The 20317-nt window shown below is 30.8% G+C and overlaps 3 protein-coding genes across 7 annotated transcripts in view; 2 read left to right on the forward strand and 1 right to left on the reverse strand.

Annotated features, from left to right (window-relative positions):
* The window catches only part of LOC139985564 (clavesin-2), a 347454-nt gene that overhangs the window by 311982 nt on the left and 15155 nt on the right, over positions 1-20317 (forward strand). Inside the window, exon 1 of one of the 2 annotated variants that reach the window (XM_072000105.1) lies at positions 19732-19855. The exons of the other annotated variant lie outside the window; for it this stretch is intronic. The gene's annotated coding sequence lies outside the window, so the exon portion shown is untranslated. Of the gene's footprint in view, positions 1-19731; positions 19856-20317 lie in introns of those variants that run through there. 2 annotated transcript variants of the gene reach the window in all.
* Positions 623-6572, forward strand: Smo (smoothened, frizzled class receptor). Of its 2 annotated transcripts, XM_072000056.1 has the most exons (9): positions 623-859; positions 1070-1390; positions 1718-2158; positions 2230-2399; positions 2519-2859; positions 3059-3260; positions 3339-3509; positions 3589-4043; positions 4131-6572. In XM_072000056.1, the coding sequence occupies exons 1-9, from the start codon at positions 848-850 to the stop codon at positions 4877-4879; spliced, it is 2862 nt and encodes a 953-aa protein (XP_071856157.1). In that variant the 5' UTR covers positions 623-847; the 3' UTR covers positions 4880-6572. The 2 variants fall into 2 exon arrangements, with proteins under 2 accessions (XP_071856157.1, XP_071856156.1); XM_072000055.1 differs by having other exon boundaries at positions 624-859; positions 3589-6572.
* Positions 6449-19794, reverse strand: LOC139985575 (androgen-induced gene 1 protein). Of its 3 annotated transcripts, none has more exons than XM_072000124.1 (5): positions 19659-19794; positions 14787-14951; positions 7845-7982; positions 7545-7762; positions 6449-7321 (listed from the first exon to the last, which is right to left on the reverse strand). In XM_072000124.1, the coding sequence occupies exons 2-5, from the start codon at positions 14937-14939 to the stop codon at positions 7123-7125; spliced, it is 708 nt and encodes a 235-aa protein (XP_071856225.1). In that variant the 5' UTR covers positions 14940-14951; positions 19659-19794; the 3' UTR covers positions 6449-7122. The 3 variants fall into 3 exon arrangements, with proteins under 3 accessions (XP_071856225.1, XP_071856227.1, XP_071856224.1); XM_072000126.1 differs by having other exon boundaries at positions 19532-19672; XM_072000123.1 differs by lacking the exons at positions 14787-14951; positions 19659-19794 and adding exons at positions 9598-9799; positions 10813-10995.

Here is a 20317-nt window from a genome sequence, read left to right on the forward strand (position 1 = left end):
AAATGAAGCGGCTTACGAGTCTTATTGTCTGGCTTATTGAATAATAATTAGATGTCAGAATAAAAATTTTAAGGAAAAGTTTCTGTAAAAAAATATCATTTCACATTAGTAATTAAACTTAATTTCAACAGAATACATTTTTTAATTTAAGGTTTATAAAATTACTATTTATATAGCGTAATATTGAAATTAATATTAAATTATTGCTCAAAGTCGACAAGATGATATACATAGGTTGTAATACATGTAATAACGGATATATATAATAATATGTATATGTAATAATTATAATAAGTTCATTTATGTTTTCTTTAAAAAGCACGTCAAGTGTTATTATTATCACACAAAATCTAATGATTGATTGAACCAACGAGTAATTTATTTATCTCACTTTATTGTAAATACAGATACATGCATCGCTTCTGTATTTAAAAGAGTGAATTTACTACAAATTACAATAATTGCTTAAAAAATCACGCACAAAAAAAAATACCATGTATTATTAATATTTTATTTATGGAATGAGTTATTTATAAAATTTCCCGCGTTCGATGCGCAGATAATACTGCACATTCCACGATGCTGCCACTGGTGAGGTATTCGCGAAGTTGTTTACAGCCCCGTGCATTCAAACACCGGAAAGAGGTATGGGTATGAGCAAGTTCATCGGGTTCGTCGTGGGTGGCCTGGAAGCGAACGGAACGTGTGTGTGGTCCGAGCGTTCGTATGCTGGATGCGACTGTCGCGAGCGTAGAAGATGCAAGACGCTTTGTCCGAACGAAACGGAGAGCCTTCTCCGTGGCACTGTATAGTCGTTCAGAAAATAATTGGCGTGTAGTTTTAAGTGATGCGTCCGAAGGTACTATTTTTATTCATGGAATACTTTTGTTGTTTATCTCTGGTGCAGTACACGTGACATTTTCTTTTTAATTGAGCCGATAGTATGCCGGGGAATCGCGCACCGATTACGAAAGCCTATAACAAATTATCACTATATAGTACATGACTGTTTTTTTTCTTTTTAATAATATTAATTCTTTTTTTTTCATGATAATTAATCTTTTTCCAGATGACGCTCCTATTGATTTATTATTTTTTAATCTTTCATCGAGCGTCGTCGGAACTGGCGCACGGATTTCCTACTAATTCGAATAGTAATAATGAAACATGGAAACATGGTTTAGAGTTGAGTCCCAGGCATAGGATTAAGGATTCCACTTATCTGCTAGACAGGTACCCCATGAGAGAATTACCACCTGATTCTTTAAATTGTCATAGAGCAGCAAAATGTGTAGAAATGCAAAGGAGTACTTGTATGGGTACAAGATTGTCATATACCACTACTACATTGGATCTTATACCTGAACATGTAACCCAAGATATTGTAGAGGTATATTATATTACATATGAAGTATAATTCACATAGGTATTTTCAAATATGAATATATTTATAAATGTAATTTTTTATTTTTAAATTACAAGAGGCAAATCTTTCAAGTCTAGAGTCACTTTCTCTTTTCTTTGTTCTCTTGTTATACCAGGTATCTTAGGTCAGAAAAATCCTATTTAAAATCACCTCAGGTACTTCCTGCCTTGACTATATCACTCCTAAATATTACTATGTTTTTTCTTGTTCCTATATTGTTTAAAATATTCTTTACACTAATATTTTATTTTTCATTTTGTTAAATGTATTTATTATGTACTTATTTTACAGGAAAAACTACATGTATTGCAAGCATTAAGACATATGCCAAAGTGTTGGGCAGTTGTTCAACCCCTCCTGTGCTCAATATTTATGCCAAAATGTATCAATGACACAGTGGATCTACCATCACAAGAGATGTGTAAGATGGTTTCAGGACCGTGTAGAATCGTGTTCAATCACACAATATGGCCAAGTTTTGTTAAATGTGAAAATACAGATTTATTTCCCAGACTATGTAAAAATGATATTAGAGAATTGAAATTTAATATCTCTGGTAAATGCCTAAAGCCATTAGTTCCAACTGATAATGCACTTGCTATTTTTGAAGGAGTTGAAGGTTGTGGAACACAATGCAATGATCCACTTTTTACACCAGATGAGCATAAGCAAATTCATTCTTTTATTGCCTGGGCTGCAGGCATCTGTGGTTCATTCAATTTATTTACAGTTGTAAGTAATAATTGTCACGATAAAGGAATATAAAATAGATAACATTGTATCTAATTTATGTGTTATTTCAGATAACATTCTTAATTGATTGGAGAAGTGCAAATAAATATCCAGCTTTAGTTGTATTTTACATAAACTGTTGCTTTATGATGTCCTGTATTGGATGGCTTGCTCAGTTTACAGGAAGCAGAGAAGTAATTGTGTGCAGGAAAGATGGAACCTTAAGAATGAGTGAGCCGAGGTAGCTTATAATTATTTAATATGTACAATAAATTGTTGCATAATTACATATGTCGTATTTTGTTGAAAATCTTTATATTAAGTCAGATATAAAAACTTTGTTTACTAATATGTTTTCAGTGGAGAGAATTTGTCATGTGTCGTAGTGTTTGTTCTTGTGTATTACTCCCTTATGGCAGCTATGGTATGGTTTGTGATTCTTACATATGCTTGGCATATGAGTTTTCAAGCATTAGGCAAAATCCAAGACAGGATTGACAAGAAGGGCTCATACTTCCATTTAATTGCTTGGTGTTTACCACTTGTCCTTACCGTTACAATCATGGCATTAGGGGAAATTGATGGAAATAGTGTTACTGGTATATGTTTTGTGGGTTACACTAATCATGCAGTCAGAGCTTGGTTTTTGCTTGGCCCTGTGTTAATTGTCTTACTCATTGGAGGTTATTTCTTATGCAGAGGTATGTTTTGAATCTACATCTTTTCTCTATTTAGCTTTCTCATTTAAATTTTCTATTGTTCTATACTTTTTATTCATATAATAAAATGTATTTCTTTGTATGCTTTCATAAAGATCATAGTCTAGTAAGTATCTTGGTGAAAATAAATATTAAAAAATGATATTTTTACTTCGTTAACTAATGTTGTTAATATTTTTAGGTTTAATTACTTTGATTCGACTAAAAATAAGCAGTCAAGAAATTATATCTGAAAGAGCAAGTTCTAAAATACGAGAGACCATCGTGCGCACGGGATTATTCTCGATTTTCACATTCGCTGCAGTTGTGGTGACTTTTTATTGCCACATTTACGAATTTCAACATTCTGAAGAATGGCGTCAGAGTTTTAGAAATTACATGATGTAAGAAAATCGAAACATAAAAAATTAGAACACGTAATAATATACGATGTTTAATAACATTTTATATTTCACGTACAGATGTGCAATAACAACAAAGTATTTGGATATTTCGGAATGTAAAATGGAAGTACGACCGAGTGCAGCTAAAATGCAATTACACTTGCTTTCACCATTTTTTGCTGGTATTCTTATGTCTTCATGGGTATGGACTGGTTCAACTGTAGATACTTGGACCAGATTTCTTAGACGGTAGTATTATAAAGTATTATATAACATTGCTTTCATTCTTTTTTTTAACTTTTAAGCTATTAAAATTATTTTATTGTAGAACATTCAACTGCGAAACAGAAGAGCCTATTAGACTGAAGAAACACAAAGTAATTGCTCAAGCGTTTGCAAAACGGAAGACATTCAATAACGCTGGTCGATTGTCTATCAGCTTCCATAACACCCACGAGGATCCAGTCGGTTTAAACTTCGATCTAAACTCTGTAGCTTCTCAGGATTTCAGTTCAACGTGGGCAGCTGCTTTGCCAAAGCTAGTTACTCGTAGAGGTGCACTCGTTGGTGGTACAACGGGCTCTGTATCTAGTAACAGGAGGAATTCTGTAGATTCTGAAATCAGCTTTAGCGTACGTCGGGTGTCCGTGGAATCTAGAAGAAACTCTTTAGACTCACAAATATCAGTTCAAATAGCTGAATTGAAGACAACGCGGAAAGTTGCTAGCAGTTCACGCGGTCGACGCGGGAAACGACGACGAGACTTCGGAAAATCTAGATCAGGTAAAGTAGGTCCACTGTTTAGAAGAGGCAGTACGACATCACAGGAAAGTCAGCTCGGTGCACAGATATTATCGGCGTTGACTATAGGTGGCAATTCGAAAGTACCGCCCATTCAAGTGCCTAATATGAAGAGACGATCGGCTAGCGCTGGTTTGGATGACCGCGCCTTGAATCCTAAACTATTCGATGGGAAGAATGCTGGGATGCTGCTTCCGTTCCTATTTCCAGGGCAAAGTGGCAGTGATGAAAATTTAAGTAGTGAGGAGAAACGGCATCAAGAAATATCAGGAAAAGACGTGGATATCGAAGGAGGAAATATGGAAAAGGACGATCAAGACAGTGACAGTGATGACAGTCAACCTGAAGAAGAAGCTAAAATGTTAGATCCTGAAGAACCTCATGAACGTAGCAAGAGTAAAATTAGCAACAAGAGTTCGAAAAGTTATGGTCACGAGAGTGATAGGAGGAGCAGAGAAGGCCGTAGGAGTAAATATTTGCTCCAAGATGAAACCATTTTAAAGCACTTGTTTCAAGAATCCAGTGATATTAAGTTGAAAAGTGACGCAGAAATAAAAGAGGTATATAGAAAAGCTGGAATGGGAAATCTTGCATCTAGTTTAAACTCGTGTTCTCCTGAATTGACAAGACTAATGCAGTCCGAGGCGCAGACTGGTAATGCACGAGAAATGGCAACACAGACATCGTTGCCATTGGACATTTTAGAAATGGAGGAATTAAAACAGAGCATAGACGAGATTATCAATAGCCGAAATTGTAGCTCAAAGGGAACACAGATCTCACCGCAATTAAATAAAAACAAAAATATCACTACGTAACGTCAGTTTTTCCTTTGACTTTACGTACAAAAACTTTTTGTAAAAATGATTTGCAATACAGTGAAGTTCAAAATCTGTCGTTTTAGTTGATAACTATTATATTGCTAGACTTATTCAAGTTTTTTTTAGCTTTGTAAGCTTTTTTATTTTTTATATGTGTATGTTCAGAGTATTTTCTAAGGAAGAAAACAACATATTTCATGAACGAAATGAATTTAACGGTATAACAGCTATATGTGGCTTGTGTTATTTACATGTGTGACTGTATATGTGTAATGGTGCAATGGCATGACTGCAATTGTAAATACTATTTTAAAATAACTCAGTCTTAGTAGTATATATTATTACTTTTTATACATTTTATTATTGATAAAATTTCAATATAGTAAAAAATAATTCGATGACATTTTACAATACTAAAATTGTAAACGTATCATAAGTATAATTTTCGCTTGGCTTTTTATACAGAACAATCTAAATCTATTTTTAACGTTGCTCTGTATATTACAGTATTCTACAAAATGCATATCCTACTGTACTTAAGTCACATACAAATATTTTTTTATGTATGTACAAGTAGAATTTATTTCCTTATTTTAAATTTGTCCTTTAAAAAGTTAAGACGAATTGTGTAACAAATTGAAAGAAATTACATTCTACATTTTTAATACAACATTCAAAATACATATAATATTAACAAAAAAATACATTAAAAGGTGTCTTTATTCAATAGTATTAAACAAAAATGATACGTATTTAGCAATACATCATTTCTTCAATAATTTTTGCCTCCATTTTGTATAAATTATTACAATAACTAATTATTATCAAAATTTTTTATGAAATAAATGGAAAATATTTAGTTCTATAAATAAAAATGTCTCAGTTGAATATTAGCACAACACATCTTTTCTTTGTGGAAATGTATTCTGAAATTTACTAATATATTTATAGAACGTAACTATAGATAAGGTCAACCCGTTATCGATAATTGATATTTTCCATATATAGTTTAAAAGCTTTTCGGTTTGCGAGTCCTCTAAGTTACTCACAGATAAAGCCAATCACGATAACGTGATATTTTGATTTTATTGTAGTAATAAATATTGAAAATTCATGAAGATCTTTCAAAATTATACATCTTTTTTTCTTTTCTTTTTTAATACATTTATTATTTAAAGGTATAACTAAAATCCGTTAACAAACTCTGTACTCCTGATCGACTATGTCATATTTCTTTGTACACTATATAAATGACGAAATGCTAAACTGGATCTCTAAAGTTAGTCTAATTTCTTATAAATGCGAAAACGGTATTTCTTATCTCCATTCGATACGTTTTCAACACGGGCATCAAATCTTGGTGAATACGAGTACACGTGTTAATGATTTCTTTGCTCGATCAGTCCAGCAAAAGCATATTCCTCTTGCTCGATTCGCCTCACTTCATTATGCTCTCAAATCCGGTCCGATACATTCTGCTACGTACTTTTTTCCTATACTCGGTACAAACACAGCCGGATTTTAGTATTTGGTAAAACGGTATTTGCAAACATGTCTGTTGATATACCTTCAAAACGCGGAACAATGCATTCATTCCACACACGTGTTCACAGTTCACCATTTCTCTATGACGCATTTTCTTCCTTTCTTTCTACATTTTATTTCATTTCTTTGTTGTCAGAGTAACAAATATCGAACGTATAAAAATGTACTAGCTGTTGCATCGTGTGTACGTATGTGTGTTGTCCGTGTTTTTCTTTTTTTTTTTTTACTTTCCATTTCTTTGCATTTTTTAATTTACATAACTATGAATATCAGGCATCAGAGTGTGTGCAGTGTATTTAGTCATTACAATTAGTCTTCCCTTTTCTTTGTTGCATATGACACAAACCACACGAGAGAAAAAAGTCACATCTACATGCTCCAGCTACGCAACCCTCTTCAAGTGAACAAGTTGTTAACGACCACGTTCTCCTCGTGCTTTCTGCTTTTGGGTAAAAATTAACGCGCTCCGTCCTTGCATGCACATATTACTATGTTTTTGTTTAAGAGTTTCCGAAAGAAAATTTATCCATTGGATACGCGTGCATACCGTAATGTAGGATAAATGGAGTAGGGGGATGATAGGAGGAGGAAAAGGAGGAGGAGATAGAAAATTGGTTTTTAATTTTTATTTACCACCACCTTAGAGGAGGCTAATGTATGACCGAAGTCAGCGCAGCTAATCACCATGGGCGAGGCTATTGGTTCTTGGCATAAGATTTTTTACTTTTAGTATATTTGTTACCCCAAAGAAAGTTGTCCACTGCTTCGCCGATCACATACAAGGATAAGATGATTAAAAACAGTACAATGAAGAATACAATTCGTAACGATAGCGGCAATACATCTAGTACTGGGTACACCCAGATACCGCTCTTATAGAAAATTATATGCAGCCTGAAAATAGTAATAATTTACGTAATTAACTTAATAATAAATCTTTTACTTTATATTATACTTTATGCTACTATATATTAAGCCTACTTTATATTTACTTATAATTTTTAAATCCTAATCAAAATTTTAATCAAAGTTTAAAAGCAAAATATGACAGTTGACCAAAGCATAATATTCTCTTATAATTTTTATATTTTTTTTTTTTTTTATATAGTCAACGTACCAAATTAAATATATAAATATGAAGATGAATAAACATAAAAAGCCAGTCGATCTCCTTGGATATTTTCTCGGGGCTATCATCATTTCTATTAGCGTGGAAACCATGATCATTGTGTGCATCAAATGATTGAGCCACCATGGAAAGTAAGGATCCAGTGCCTTTGGAAGCACCAATTCACGATCCACAAACATTAAAATCCAGAATATTATTCCAACGAACTATAATCCGAGAAAATCATATGAAACTTTAATTTTTAACTTTTTACTAAATTTTGTAGTTTTTGTCTTTTTCTTAATTTACCATGGCGACCGGAAAACCGAGGATCGCATGTACATTATCCTTTAGTTTACGTATGAATGGTATCTTCCTAGGATTAACTGCATTTGTGCCGAACCAATCATTCAGAATACATATGAAGAAAAATATCGCTTGAATGATCTGAAACAATAAATGATTAAACACTTAATTTCTACTGTTTAGAATATATGGTATTGTATTTTTCTGTAAAAATTATTCAAAACATTTTTTACCGGTTTACTTGTTGCGATTTATGTAACTGAATAGGAGACATATAACGTACAATTTGTAATTTGTCCATTACACATATGTATTTAGTATAAAGTGAAAACTTTTCACTATTTTATTATAAATGTATTCGCATATCATGTTTAATGTTAGTTCTAAAATGAATAATGTAGCAATACATTATATATGTAAATTTAAAAATCTAGAGACAAAAATAAAACAATAAAATTTAGTCAAACACTTGCCGTTTTTCATTATGATAATTATACTGTACTTTGCATATTCTTTGTAATTCTATATGTATATGTGTCTATTATATAAATGTATTTTATGGAGCTTTTAATTTTTCATGAATGAACATATTAATAATATGAACGGTGATGAATATTTAAATCAATATTATATATGAATAAAAAATTATATATGTACGTAGTTGTATGTAACATTGTAACATATAAAATGTATTCATACATACAGATAAACAAAGTTTTATCGTAACGAATTATACCGAGAAGTATTGACAGCAATTAAATACTAATAAAACAATTGTCTTGTATGGATACTTCAAATCATGCAATGATAGTCACTTGACTGTATATAAATAACATGACAGGACACGTGCTATAATTCGGAGATAATATGGAGTGGTACTCGAACAATTGAGTTTTGTTGTTATCAGAACGTCATAATTTGTAATATCAACGTGAAATGGTCGTATGAAATCGTTCAGTGGCAGCAAAAGACTATGAAAAATTTATTTTCCCAGCTTAGATATTAGTTCAATAAATATATAAGTATCATAATGTATATATGGAGTATTGTGATGTCCCTATAGCTCGCCCAACGAGATGAAGCAATAAATGTAAACAATAGTTCATTGCGAATACCAATATTGCAGTCGCAACAATAAAATTTTCTTGATACTATATATACTATGTTAATATTATTGACGACTACTTTTTTTGTTATCTAAACATTTAAAACATTTGATTTGTAAATCACTTTGATGTGTAAATTAATTTTTTATTACAATTTTAAGAAATCAGTAAGTATAATTAAATATATTCAATTTCCAAAAAGGTCACTGTATAATTCTGTAATTTCGACTGTTTTCATTTTTGCGAATGCGATATGCGAATATGATACAATATCGTATTTTTACGTCTTCTTTTATTTGTTTCAGTATTGTATAATAATGAAAATGTGAAATAAGATGAAAAACATCACGCAATTTCAGTTTAATTGATGTAAACGAATCTTACAAGTATTTATGTAAAACATGCCTGGAAAATAGTATACCGATAATTGTTTTCTAATAATTAACAATTATTTTAAGTCAATTTATATTCTATAATTGTAAGTACCATTTTGATCAGTGATGTTTATTATATTAGCAGCTTTATTTGATAAGTAATTATTAGGTTAGTATTTTTAACAGGATCGTAAGTGGTTATGTAAGGTGGATTGGGAAAATAATCTAATCGCATGTGAAAAAAGAGACCAATTCATTGATCATCACGATACTAACCGCGTCCCAGAAAGTGAGGAACTTGAATTTCCCGCCGTAGCTGTTGTGCATTTTGATAATATTCGGAGGGACAACAGTGTACATGTGATCATAATACACGGAGAACGCGAATTGCGCGCAGGAGATCATGTGAAATCCAATTAGTAGGCCTTCCTGCATCTCGTAGTTATTTCACATACAGTTTTTTTCTTGATCTGAAACGCTTTGATAGATTTCCATGATGGCGATCGTATTCGACCAATCACACAGGAATAAATTGATAAAAGAATTATTCATCTTTTCTGTGTGTATTCACTCTTTTAACAAACATTTCTTATGTCATGCAAAAAGGATGTATTATTGAATTCTCTATTTTTATAATAGAAGCCTTTTTTCAAGTTACAATTTATAACAATCGCAACTTTATCTATTCTGTATTAATAACATTTATTCTAAATTTATGAAATGGTTTATGAAAATTCAAAAAGTGGATAAAGATGTGCAAAAAAAAATATATTGTTTCTTCTCTTTTGTATAACATATTGACTAAGTTACATATTACATATTACGTTAATAAAAAATTTATTTCTTTATTAATTACATTTTCTTGTGTATGTATACTGTATATAGTATATATGTAATGTACTTATATAGCCGATTAAAGAAAGGCATATAAGAAACTATAATATTGTGTTCAACTATGAATTACATAAGACAGTTTACTCTCAAATTACGTAAATAGCACGTAATAAAGTGGTATTATAATGGTATATAACATTTCAAACAATTATTTACTTTGTTTTGATAACTTTATCTAATGTTAATCTATTACTATTATATATAGTATCGTGTATTAGATTCTAAGTAACAGATTGAGCATAAAATTGAAATTTAAATTATTACAAACAAAGCAGATTGCTCCTACAATAACGCGTGCTTTTTGTAATTGACTTCATTACAGTAAAAAAATAATCGTGGGACTAAAAATAGCGTTTCTATATAAAAAGAAATTTATAATATTTTTAATCTTAGAAAATAATATACTATAAATAATAGGCTTGTCGAAGTCACTGACATTTACTTTGTGTTTCTAAGATCATCCACCTACACAATTCACAAAAACAAAACAAAAAACTAACGATGCAAAATAAACGATGCACAGACCGTTGATGATAGCAAAGAAAAGGATAAATGTAGCTGTCTATATAATTGTGCAAAAATAGATAAGATATTAACCTCACTTAATAAAACCGAAATAACTAAGAAGTTGAAGTTATTGCAAACTAAACATTCTATATTACTTAAATATTTTCTAATTATCTTTTTTTTAATAGCAAAAATTGGAAACTTCGGCTTTCTCAAACCGCACTAATAGTATCGACCGCGTCGACGGTCTGCAACGTACTGACTGACGGATAGGTGAAAATACAGTATGAGGATTGTGAGAAAGAGAGAAATAGCCAGTTCACCATGTGCATAAGGTTTCATCTGGATAGAGTTAGATACTACGGTGCACAGGTTAAAATTCACACAAGTAAATAAAATTTGCATGTAAAATGGATACGCAAAATGATCAGAAAGATAAAAAAGAATCTGTATATTATATATATATATATATATATATAAGGCAAGAAAGAAATTGACGACATTGTATGCGATCGTATGACAGATACGTGTTGTTTCTATTACTAACGGAACTAACACATTGTCTATATCTGCCTATATTTAGCGAGTAGCACATCTACAGTCATTATCTTATTTTTCTCAATTAAAATGCGCATTGATTTCGAAAGCCAAATAAATATAAAGTATACAATATAGTACGAAAATAGGACATAAAAAAAGGAACGGGCGTGTACGAAATAGAGAAGCGCCATTAGACAGAGAGAAAGGTGCTGCTGTTCTTGTTGCTCTTTTTCTGCGCGAACGGAATGCGCACGAGTTTTTGCTGACAAAAATCGTTTCCCGACCTGTTCTAAAAAATATCATGTTTCTTTCTTTTAAGTTTAATGCCCGATGAAGATTAGATATTTTAATCTGTGGATCTATACTAATTATATCTATATAAAAATATAATTGAAGATAAATATAGATTTCGTAATTATTTAGAGAAATTTTATAATTATCATCGCAATACATGAGAAACTTCTTTTGATTTTTAAAGCGTTTTCTAGTTGAAAGTTCAATATTATTTCATTGAGACGTGTTATTTATTTATATGGTGATAAATAGAGGATTGGATCCCAAGACTGGAGAAAGGTGATTACCACAACATGTTATGTGATTTTTCATTTCCTACCACCATTCACGATTTTACACATCTATGCTCGAGTGATACACTGATTTCTATTATGTACACGCTAAATTTAAACAGACTCTTGTATAGTGGTCGTTGCAAATTTTATTTTAATTAAAAAAGAAAAAGTATTATGAATTTCAATATCATATTTCAAATAAACCATATTTTTTGAAAAATAGTATATCGTAACTCATTAATTAAGTTGAGATATGTAAATATTTGTTGACCTTATAAAAAGATAAAATACGAATACTTCGTTTTATCGATTCAATAGTATAATCAATAGTATAAGTAGAAATTTTGCGTTCTAAATTGGATACTTTATACGGGTAGACAACCATTACGATTGTGTTGTATAATAATATGTAACTTCATTTTGGTAATTTTTACAAGATATTATTACACAATTTTGTAAAAGAATTAATATTACCTATTCTCTGAACGTAGATATTTTTTATTTATGGAATATTCGTTATGTATCGCAACCTTGTTTGATTAATGAAACCATGTTTTTAAAACGATGAGTATTATGAGAAGTTTGTTATTCAAACAAACATCAAGGAAGCATGTTATTTTACACGTACTATATGTACCATTCATTATGTATGCGACCTTGGTATATAGTACAGATTTTGAAACTGTCAGAGCTAGATTTTTAATATAAGGATAGGAAGAATCGTACATTGAAAATAATTTTAGATTTTAAATGATGAGATTCTCATATCTTGTTTGGTGTAGGTAATTTGTGCAATATTAGAGAGGAGAAATTTTCTGGTAAAATGGTGTTTTGACGAAGTATCTCTATCCTATTAGCGCTTTGTGACGATTACTGATTAGTTCCCTTGACCGTCGCAAGAGACATCGTTTTTAAAAAGTATAATACAGATTTTACTGATGGTATTATAGCAAAGAATCAGAGGAACTTGGATTTTCGGCAATTGTATATAAAGGGATACATTTCATCGATTTTAATGAAATTTAAATATGTATCAGGATGAAGATTTTATATATAATATATAACCGCCGCTCAGTCTTAGTTTTCGAGATATTGGTGAAAAACTGTTGCTATTAGTACATTGAATTTTGTCTGTACGTGCACGTCAATGGCCCATATACATCATGGCGCGACAGCCAGTAAGCGATCTATAACGGGTGAATGCGTCGAAAATGTGTTTAGTTTTTTAGTTTCACAATATATTTAAATTTGATCAAAATCACTGAGCTCTATTTCTTTATGCACAAATATCGGACTTTTTACTTTGACGCAATCTACAGGTTGTCAGAGAACTACCAGGAAATAGTCACAAATCGCCTGAGGGGTGTTCGAACACTTTTATACTATACCATGACTGGAAGTGCCCCTATCATGGGACTTTCAGAATCTGTATATACGATCGTGCTTTATATGTACGCTATACCAAGCTATATGCACTTACGTAACGGTGTCAGAGACATATGCATAGGTTATGACGTATTGGCAATAGCGAATAATATAAGGCCGATTTCACACGATAATACGTGTATGAAATATGTGGATATGCTATAGTATATCCAACGAGGCGAGGTAGTCGACTTTCGAATGCACTAGTCGGCAGCCAATAGCTACAACTGCAGTTTTTCTTTTCAAAATTTTGTTTACATTTACTGTCTCGTCACGTTGGATACACGATACATGTATGCCAACAGAAGCATTTAAACGGCGATTGTTGACAAATACAGTTTGACGGTATTGATTTCGTGCATCTTGAGAAACTTGATCGCTGGCGATACTTTTCTACAGATCAAAGAATGATCTATACAAATGATTCACTCAAGAATAAATGATACTGTATATTTTATTCCTGGAAATATATCTCATACGTATATTGCGGTACACGTATCGCCGTGTGAAACCGGCTTAATACTTTTGATACAGAGAAGGAGATTCAGATTCACACACACACACACAAGGAGCCGCTACAACGCGCATGTGTCTAGAAACACGAAGTAGACGCGGAGAGCAAACCGTACTTGAGTATTGGCATCGAGACGTTGTACGAAGTAGAAAAGCGAGAGTAGAAAGGAAATGTGAAAAAGGCTATTAAATAATGACTATACGTAACTAGTATATGATTAAGAATTTTGAAGTATAAACGTAACGTTTAAGACTTCGTTTAAGTCATTTATTGACGCTCCATTATGTTGTAAAATGTGGAATGAAATATTATTTATTATATTTATTTAGCTGACACAAGTGCGTTGATATAAATTTCTTAGCGTTTGACTAAACGTTTATATAAGACTATAAATACATCGTTCAGGGTGAATGACGTATACATACTTTAGATGAAACTACAGAAAAACTAACTACCCTCTGATCTCGATGATTTTTGGATATGTTGTAGAAATCGATATTTTAATTTTTTTCTATACATAGAAAAAGTGGATTTGCTTAGTTTCTAAGATATTCGCCAAAAACTACCGGTACTACAGTGAATTTTGCCTACAGTTGTGTGTCAGTGTATACGTCAATATTTCTTGCCGGTTGCTGGCCGCTTATTTTCTGTTTACAAATGACTGTTGGGCGAGCTTAAAGATTTCGTGCACAACGTGTATCTGAATTTCGGAATTGACCAAAATATAATCTTAAATATCTTAAAAATACATCTATATGCCTAACAACCTTGGTATTTAATTAAGAAGTATGTCATATCATCTAAATTAACAATTGTTTTATATTCTTTGCTGCCAATATTTTTCATAACATAACATTTTTTGGAATTTATATTAATTATATCTGTCGACACTTATTATATGTCGTGAACCATAATATATGATGAACAATAGAAAACAAAATATAATGTCGAATAAAAGAATTATAAATGTTTTCAACGAAATACAATTTTGTTAATATTAAAAATATGCAACTTACCAGGTTCCATACAGTCAAGAACTTAAATTGTCCTGGATCGAAGTCACTATGTACGGATTTCGTCAGAGGTAACGTAATCAAAAACCCCCTGTACGTCGTAAACGTGTACATCAGACACGATGAAATATGGTACAGCTTATTTATCATGTACATTTTCCTAAAATCCTGATAAAAAGATAAAACTTTGCTTTAGGGGTTTAAATTATAGACTTCTTTATACATTATGATAGTTCTTGATACGTAGAATTAAAAATATAAGTCATTAGGAGTCTAGCGATTCAAAAACTACGTAGGGAGAAATATATTCGGTCGATCGGGTTGTTGAGCCGAGTTTGAATCGAAATCTTCTACTTGCCAAGCGGGTATTTTACTGATTGAGCTATCCAGAAAACTACGTGTCCGGTTGAGAATTAAACTATTGTATGTTGCTTTCGAGAGTATTTCTTCAGCGTTCGAGAGTAACTGTTCCAGAGGGATGAGGTAGCTTACTCTCGAATAGATCATGATCGGAGAACTACTGGCACAATTCGAAACAATTTCATATTTTAAAAGTAATATCACGAGAGCTGGTTACAAGTTTGAATGCTCCGTAAAAGAAATTCAACGGACAATTGATAACTTGAGAAACCAGGTAAGTGAAGTATAATAAAGTATATAATAGAATGAAATATATGAATATTATCAGAATATCAAAATTACAGCTGACACAAGAACTCAAAAAAAGAAAAAAATACAAAAAAGAGGAAGTAGCGGCGATCCGATAAAAAAAGGAACTTCAAATTGGGTCTATTTTGGGATTTTGAAATTTTTAGTTCCAGCTCTTGCAATAAACACCACAAGATCGTCACACATGAAGGCATCGATGGTTAGTTGTAAATAAAAGGAATTGGTTTAATTATACACTGAACTTTTGTTGCCTTCATTTGCACAAAATTGCAAAACATCTTAGTATCATTTTCAATTCGAAAATCCCTTCTAAATGATGAACATTACAGATAGTAAGCTTTCGGTGAGTCTTTCTAGTAAATTCGAGGGTATCAATTTTCGAACTTGCTTTCAGATAGACAGACAATTTAAGAGTATTCTCGAGAGCAACTATCGGAAGAAATTCCCAAATCAACACGTACCATAGCATTGTTTTTTTTTTTTATAGAAATGATTTTTCCGCGAAATTTGCAACAACTGACGCATAATCCTTACCTGATAGCTATGACGTACAGGTTAGGTTCAACTAACGATTGACAGATGGGATGCAACGTTGTATTATTGGCTAAGTTTATACGGAAAAATCTTTTTTATTTTTATTTTATTATTTTCTCACTGTAAGATTTTTGTGTCTTCACGAAAGTATTATATTAACCAGAATAGCATTATTGTGATAAATAATTTTATTTAAATAGCAAACAATAAAAATGGAAACGATAATAGACAAAATTCAATAATTTTAAATGGTATCGACATACATGTAATTCGGATTACGTTACATTAAATAATACATTATTTATCAATATATAAGAAATAAACACAGTGCTTCATATATAATAAAAATAGCTTCAGTAATTACACCAAAAGTAAGCTGAAGAATAAATACTTAATAGGTTGCTTCTTTTAAAGAAACCCAACTTTGTTAAACATTATTTAAATTGTTAAAAGATTTTATAATATTATAAAGAAACGTCACTAAATTCTATACTGAATAAAAATAGTATTAAAAAGAAATGTCATTTTTTTTACAATTTTCAATTCTACAATTCTATTAAGCTTTATATCTAATCTAAATTGGAAGAAATAAAAAATCTAGACATTAAACAAATTTTAGACGTTTTAGGTCACGATACTGTTTTTTACAAGGAATTAATATTTAAAAGTCAATGCGCAACTGAATTGTGTATTTCTTAGTATACGACTAGATATATCGTTAGAAAGAAAAATGTTTATTAGATAAGAAATCTATATTGACCACGATCATATAATTATTCTTGTAAGATTTCTATAAAATAGTTGGAGAGACTTGAGCAGCATAAATATGTATTGCGCCACAGATAGTGATGTAAGATACGTTTCAATTACATTGGTAATTATACATACTCTAATATTAGACGATTTTTTTACTAATAAGCTGTATTTCCAGTATACATTTCTTAAAAAGATTGATTTTAGACAGACTCGTTCTATCCATTGTGAACTATATCCAGTGCTCTATATTGTTATAAATAGTTTAGTATTGTATACTGCATATATGCATTTTGAGCACTTTTGCATCTTAAATGTATCTTAGAATAAATATTGCAAACAATAAGTATGTCAAATATCATAGTAATGGAAGCAAAAACACATATATAACCATTCCTATAACCATTCCTATATCAATAAATATATTAATAAATATATATAATATAACAAATAGATACAATAACTAATACTGACCTATTAAGTAAGGTTTACCATTATTGCTTAATAAAAAAATATCAGTAAATATTTTATTCGAACGTTCATTTTTTAACTTCTACGAAATCTTATTAAATAGACATATAATAAAATATTATATAAGTTTGTTCAATAAGACTGTACTTATTTTACTAACAACTTCCAGATAAATGACTGAAATCCGAGTTCAACTTGGTTCAAAGTAACTCCTCTTCCTTTAGTATTATCATCCAGAAAATTATCAGTTTCCGATTCTTCATAATAACAGTAATAAAATTGATAAAGTGAAGAGTCATCAAGATGAACGTGAATGCACTTTACACTACCAAAAAGATATTTCTCTTATACATATAAATAATGTATTATATTTATTGTACTTATTACTTCTTGTCTTTCGTTTGAGAGAGGCTTCCGATTTGTATAATACTCCTTATGAATTTCATATATTTATATTTTACAAATTTATATTTTATATTTATATTTTATTACATTATTAATTAAAATATTTATATTTTACAAATTCATAACATGTTCATCATTAAGAATGTGGTAGAAATATAATTATTAGTCATAATAAATGTGAAATCTTCAAGCAAAACATGGTAAATTTAGCTATCATAATGATGAAAAAAATGTATAAATAATAAATAATTAACGAAATAATTTTGTGTATGGAAGATACAGTATCTTTAAATAATTTTTTTCATAATTTTGTGTATGGAAGATACGGTATCTTTAAATAATTTTTTTCATAGGAGACTGAAACGTCGAAGAATTAATGTGAAAACAACAAACAGCATAATCATAAATAACTTATTTGATTCGAAAAATGAATGGAGATCTTCTGAAAGGCATCGCCCTTCTACAGTCCAGAAAAACAGGTTTGCAGACAACGTTTTCGTGCGAAGATCAGTTTCAGAGATTTTTGCTGGAACGTTATTCTTCTTTCTTCACGAAATATTTAAATTAATTCGTATTTCATTTTCCGTACAAATTGTTAAATACAATGAAGATTTAGCGAAGAAAGAATAATTCGAGATCATTCTAGAGAATAGACACTTCTAATAAGTGTATGCTAAATTATGCAAATTGTGCCAGGAGTTGTACTACTACCTTTTTTGTTGCTAGTGTCAGCGGATAATTGTAATGGTTTTCAAAGAAGTTTTCTATTACTGTATCGACAAAATGGAAAATTTCAGAATAATTTAATTACTTCACAACAAATTACATTCTGTACTTGTATGATTCTACGTGCATATAGCACCATAGATTTACAAAAAAGTTTATTTTATTAAAAAGAAGAATTACATTTATAAAATTCACAGTCGAGAGTATTGTAAATTCATTAAAAAAAAAAGTGAGTTTAGTTTCTAATGAAATCGATCAATTTTTATTCATTCCTAAAACTGTCTAAATTAAGTCTATTATGAATGTGAGTTACGTTTTTCAGAATGAGAATGCAGTTACCCCTTTAAATAAACTGCTTCGATCTGTTTTTCAGAGGATTCGATTTCTCTTATCCCATTAAAATATAAGTGAAGTAAAATTGCACGCAAAAAATTTGTTTTAATCTATTATCACTTTATTACTCAATTTTCTATCTTTTAAAAAATACACTCCTCGATCATCTGAGAAAGTAATTATTTCCAATATTATCAGCTGCATCAGCGCGGTGTCCAGCTTTAGTATAATATCCTCAACGATATTAATTTAACAACTGTTATATTAAACAAGTTCTTTCACGCTTATTTTATTGCATTCCACTCAACCCTCCAATTAATATTTCTTAAAATCGATAATTTTTATTTTAAATAATTTCTCAGTTCAATCTAAATTTCAAATTTATTATATATAGCATCACTCTACAATAACCTAAAATCAACAACTTTTACTTAAAAAGGTTTCTCGTTTCATTTTTACTTCAATCATATTATAAATCACATCATTCGTCTTCTATCTCCTCTAATTCATTTCTTACGTTAGAATAGTATTTCTCCCCAGTATTTCTGCATTCCTATTTAAACAATTGACACTTCGTGGCTCTAGTTCTCAACTGTTCCTCTTCACTTCATCTCTTAGAAACATATAATTAATCAATCCACATACGTCTAATTGGTATAAAAAATACAAATACATGATAATATGATGAAAATTCTACCTAGAAGGCAACAAATATTTAGTTCTTTTAAGCCCTACCTCTACGCAATAATATCAAATTTCTTATAGACTCACTTTCCTCAGTTTACAAACTAATGGAGATAAGACAGTTAAGAACTAGAGCAATGACTTATCTTACTTTTAACTATTTTTAAACCTACCTTGACGGATGGCGGAAGAACGTTGGAAGATCTAATTCTATTTAATTTATGAAACTATGCCGAATGATGAAATTGAAAAATCAGGAGAAGTAGGTCTGTTGATATGTAGATTGATCGAAGTACGTACAATGAGATGCGGTACAACCAACTGAATCACAGGTCAGTATTGTGAATTCACGAAGCACACGCATCAATTTCGACGGAAAGTCAGTCACGGACTAACAGTCAACTGTGCTCCACGATTCGTTGAGTCTTAACTGAATGGGGAGCGATAGATAAAACAAAGAAGTCAGTTGATTCGTCGCCGTTGTCTTGGAACACTAGGTAGATACGTCTAACTTCAAGATAGTTTTGATAACATATTATCGTTGTCTCAATTATAGCAACTCTTGATAACTTGTAGGAAATATTCACGAAAACTGATAGAAAAAACGTGTGATACCGTGGCGCTAGCATCGCGAAAAAAGGTGAATAGATTTTGAATGTTCAAATTCATTTGACGAATCAAATAGTTTATATTCTATTCAATGAATCTGTCGTCTTCACATGACATGTTAATGTTTGCTGTGCTTTAAAACAGGATAAATTTCTTTATCGTATAAAACGATGTAAATTTATTTAAGAACTTAAACGAATTGGTTCACTAGATGATGTGTAAACAAAATGTTGAAAAAATGACAATTAGCCCGAATCGCAAAGAAAATAGTGGAAATCGCTTTTTACAATGTTTTATTTGAGCCTGTAATGAAAATTTAAACTATGCTACTTATATACATGCTGAAAATT

Source organism: Bombus fervidus, chromosome 3 (assembly GCF_041682495.2).
Source record: "Bombus fervidus isolate BK054 chromosome 3, iyBomFerv1, whole genome shotgun sequence".
Classification (NCBI taxonomy): domain Eukaryota; kingdom Metazoa; phylum Arthropoda; class Insecta; order Hymenoptera; family Apidae; genus Bombus; species Bombus fervidus.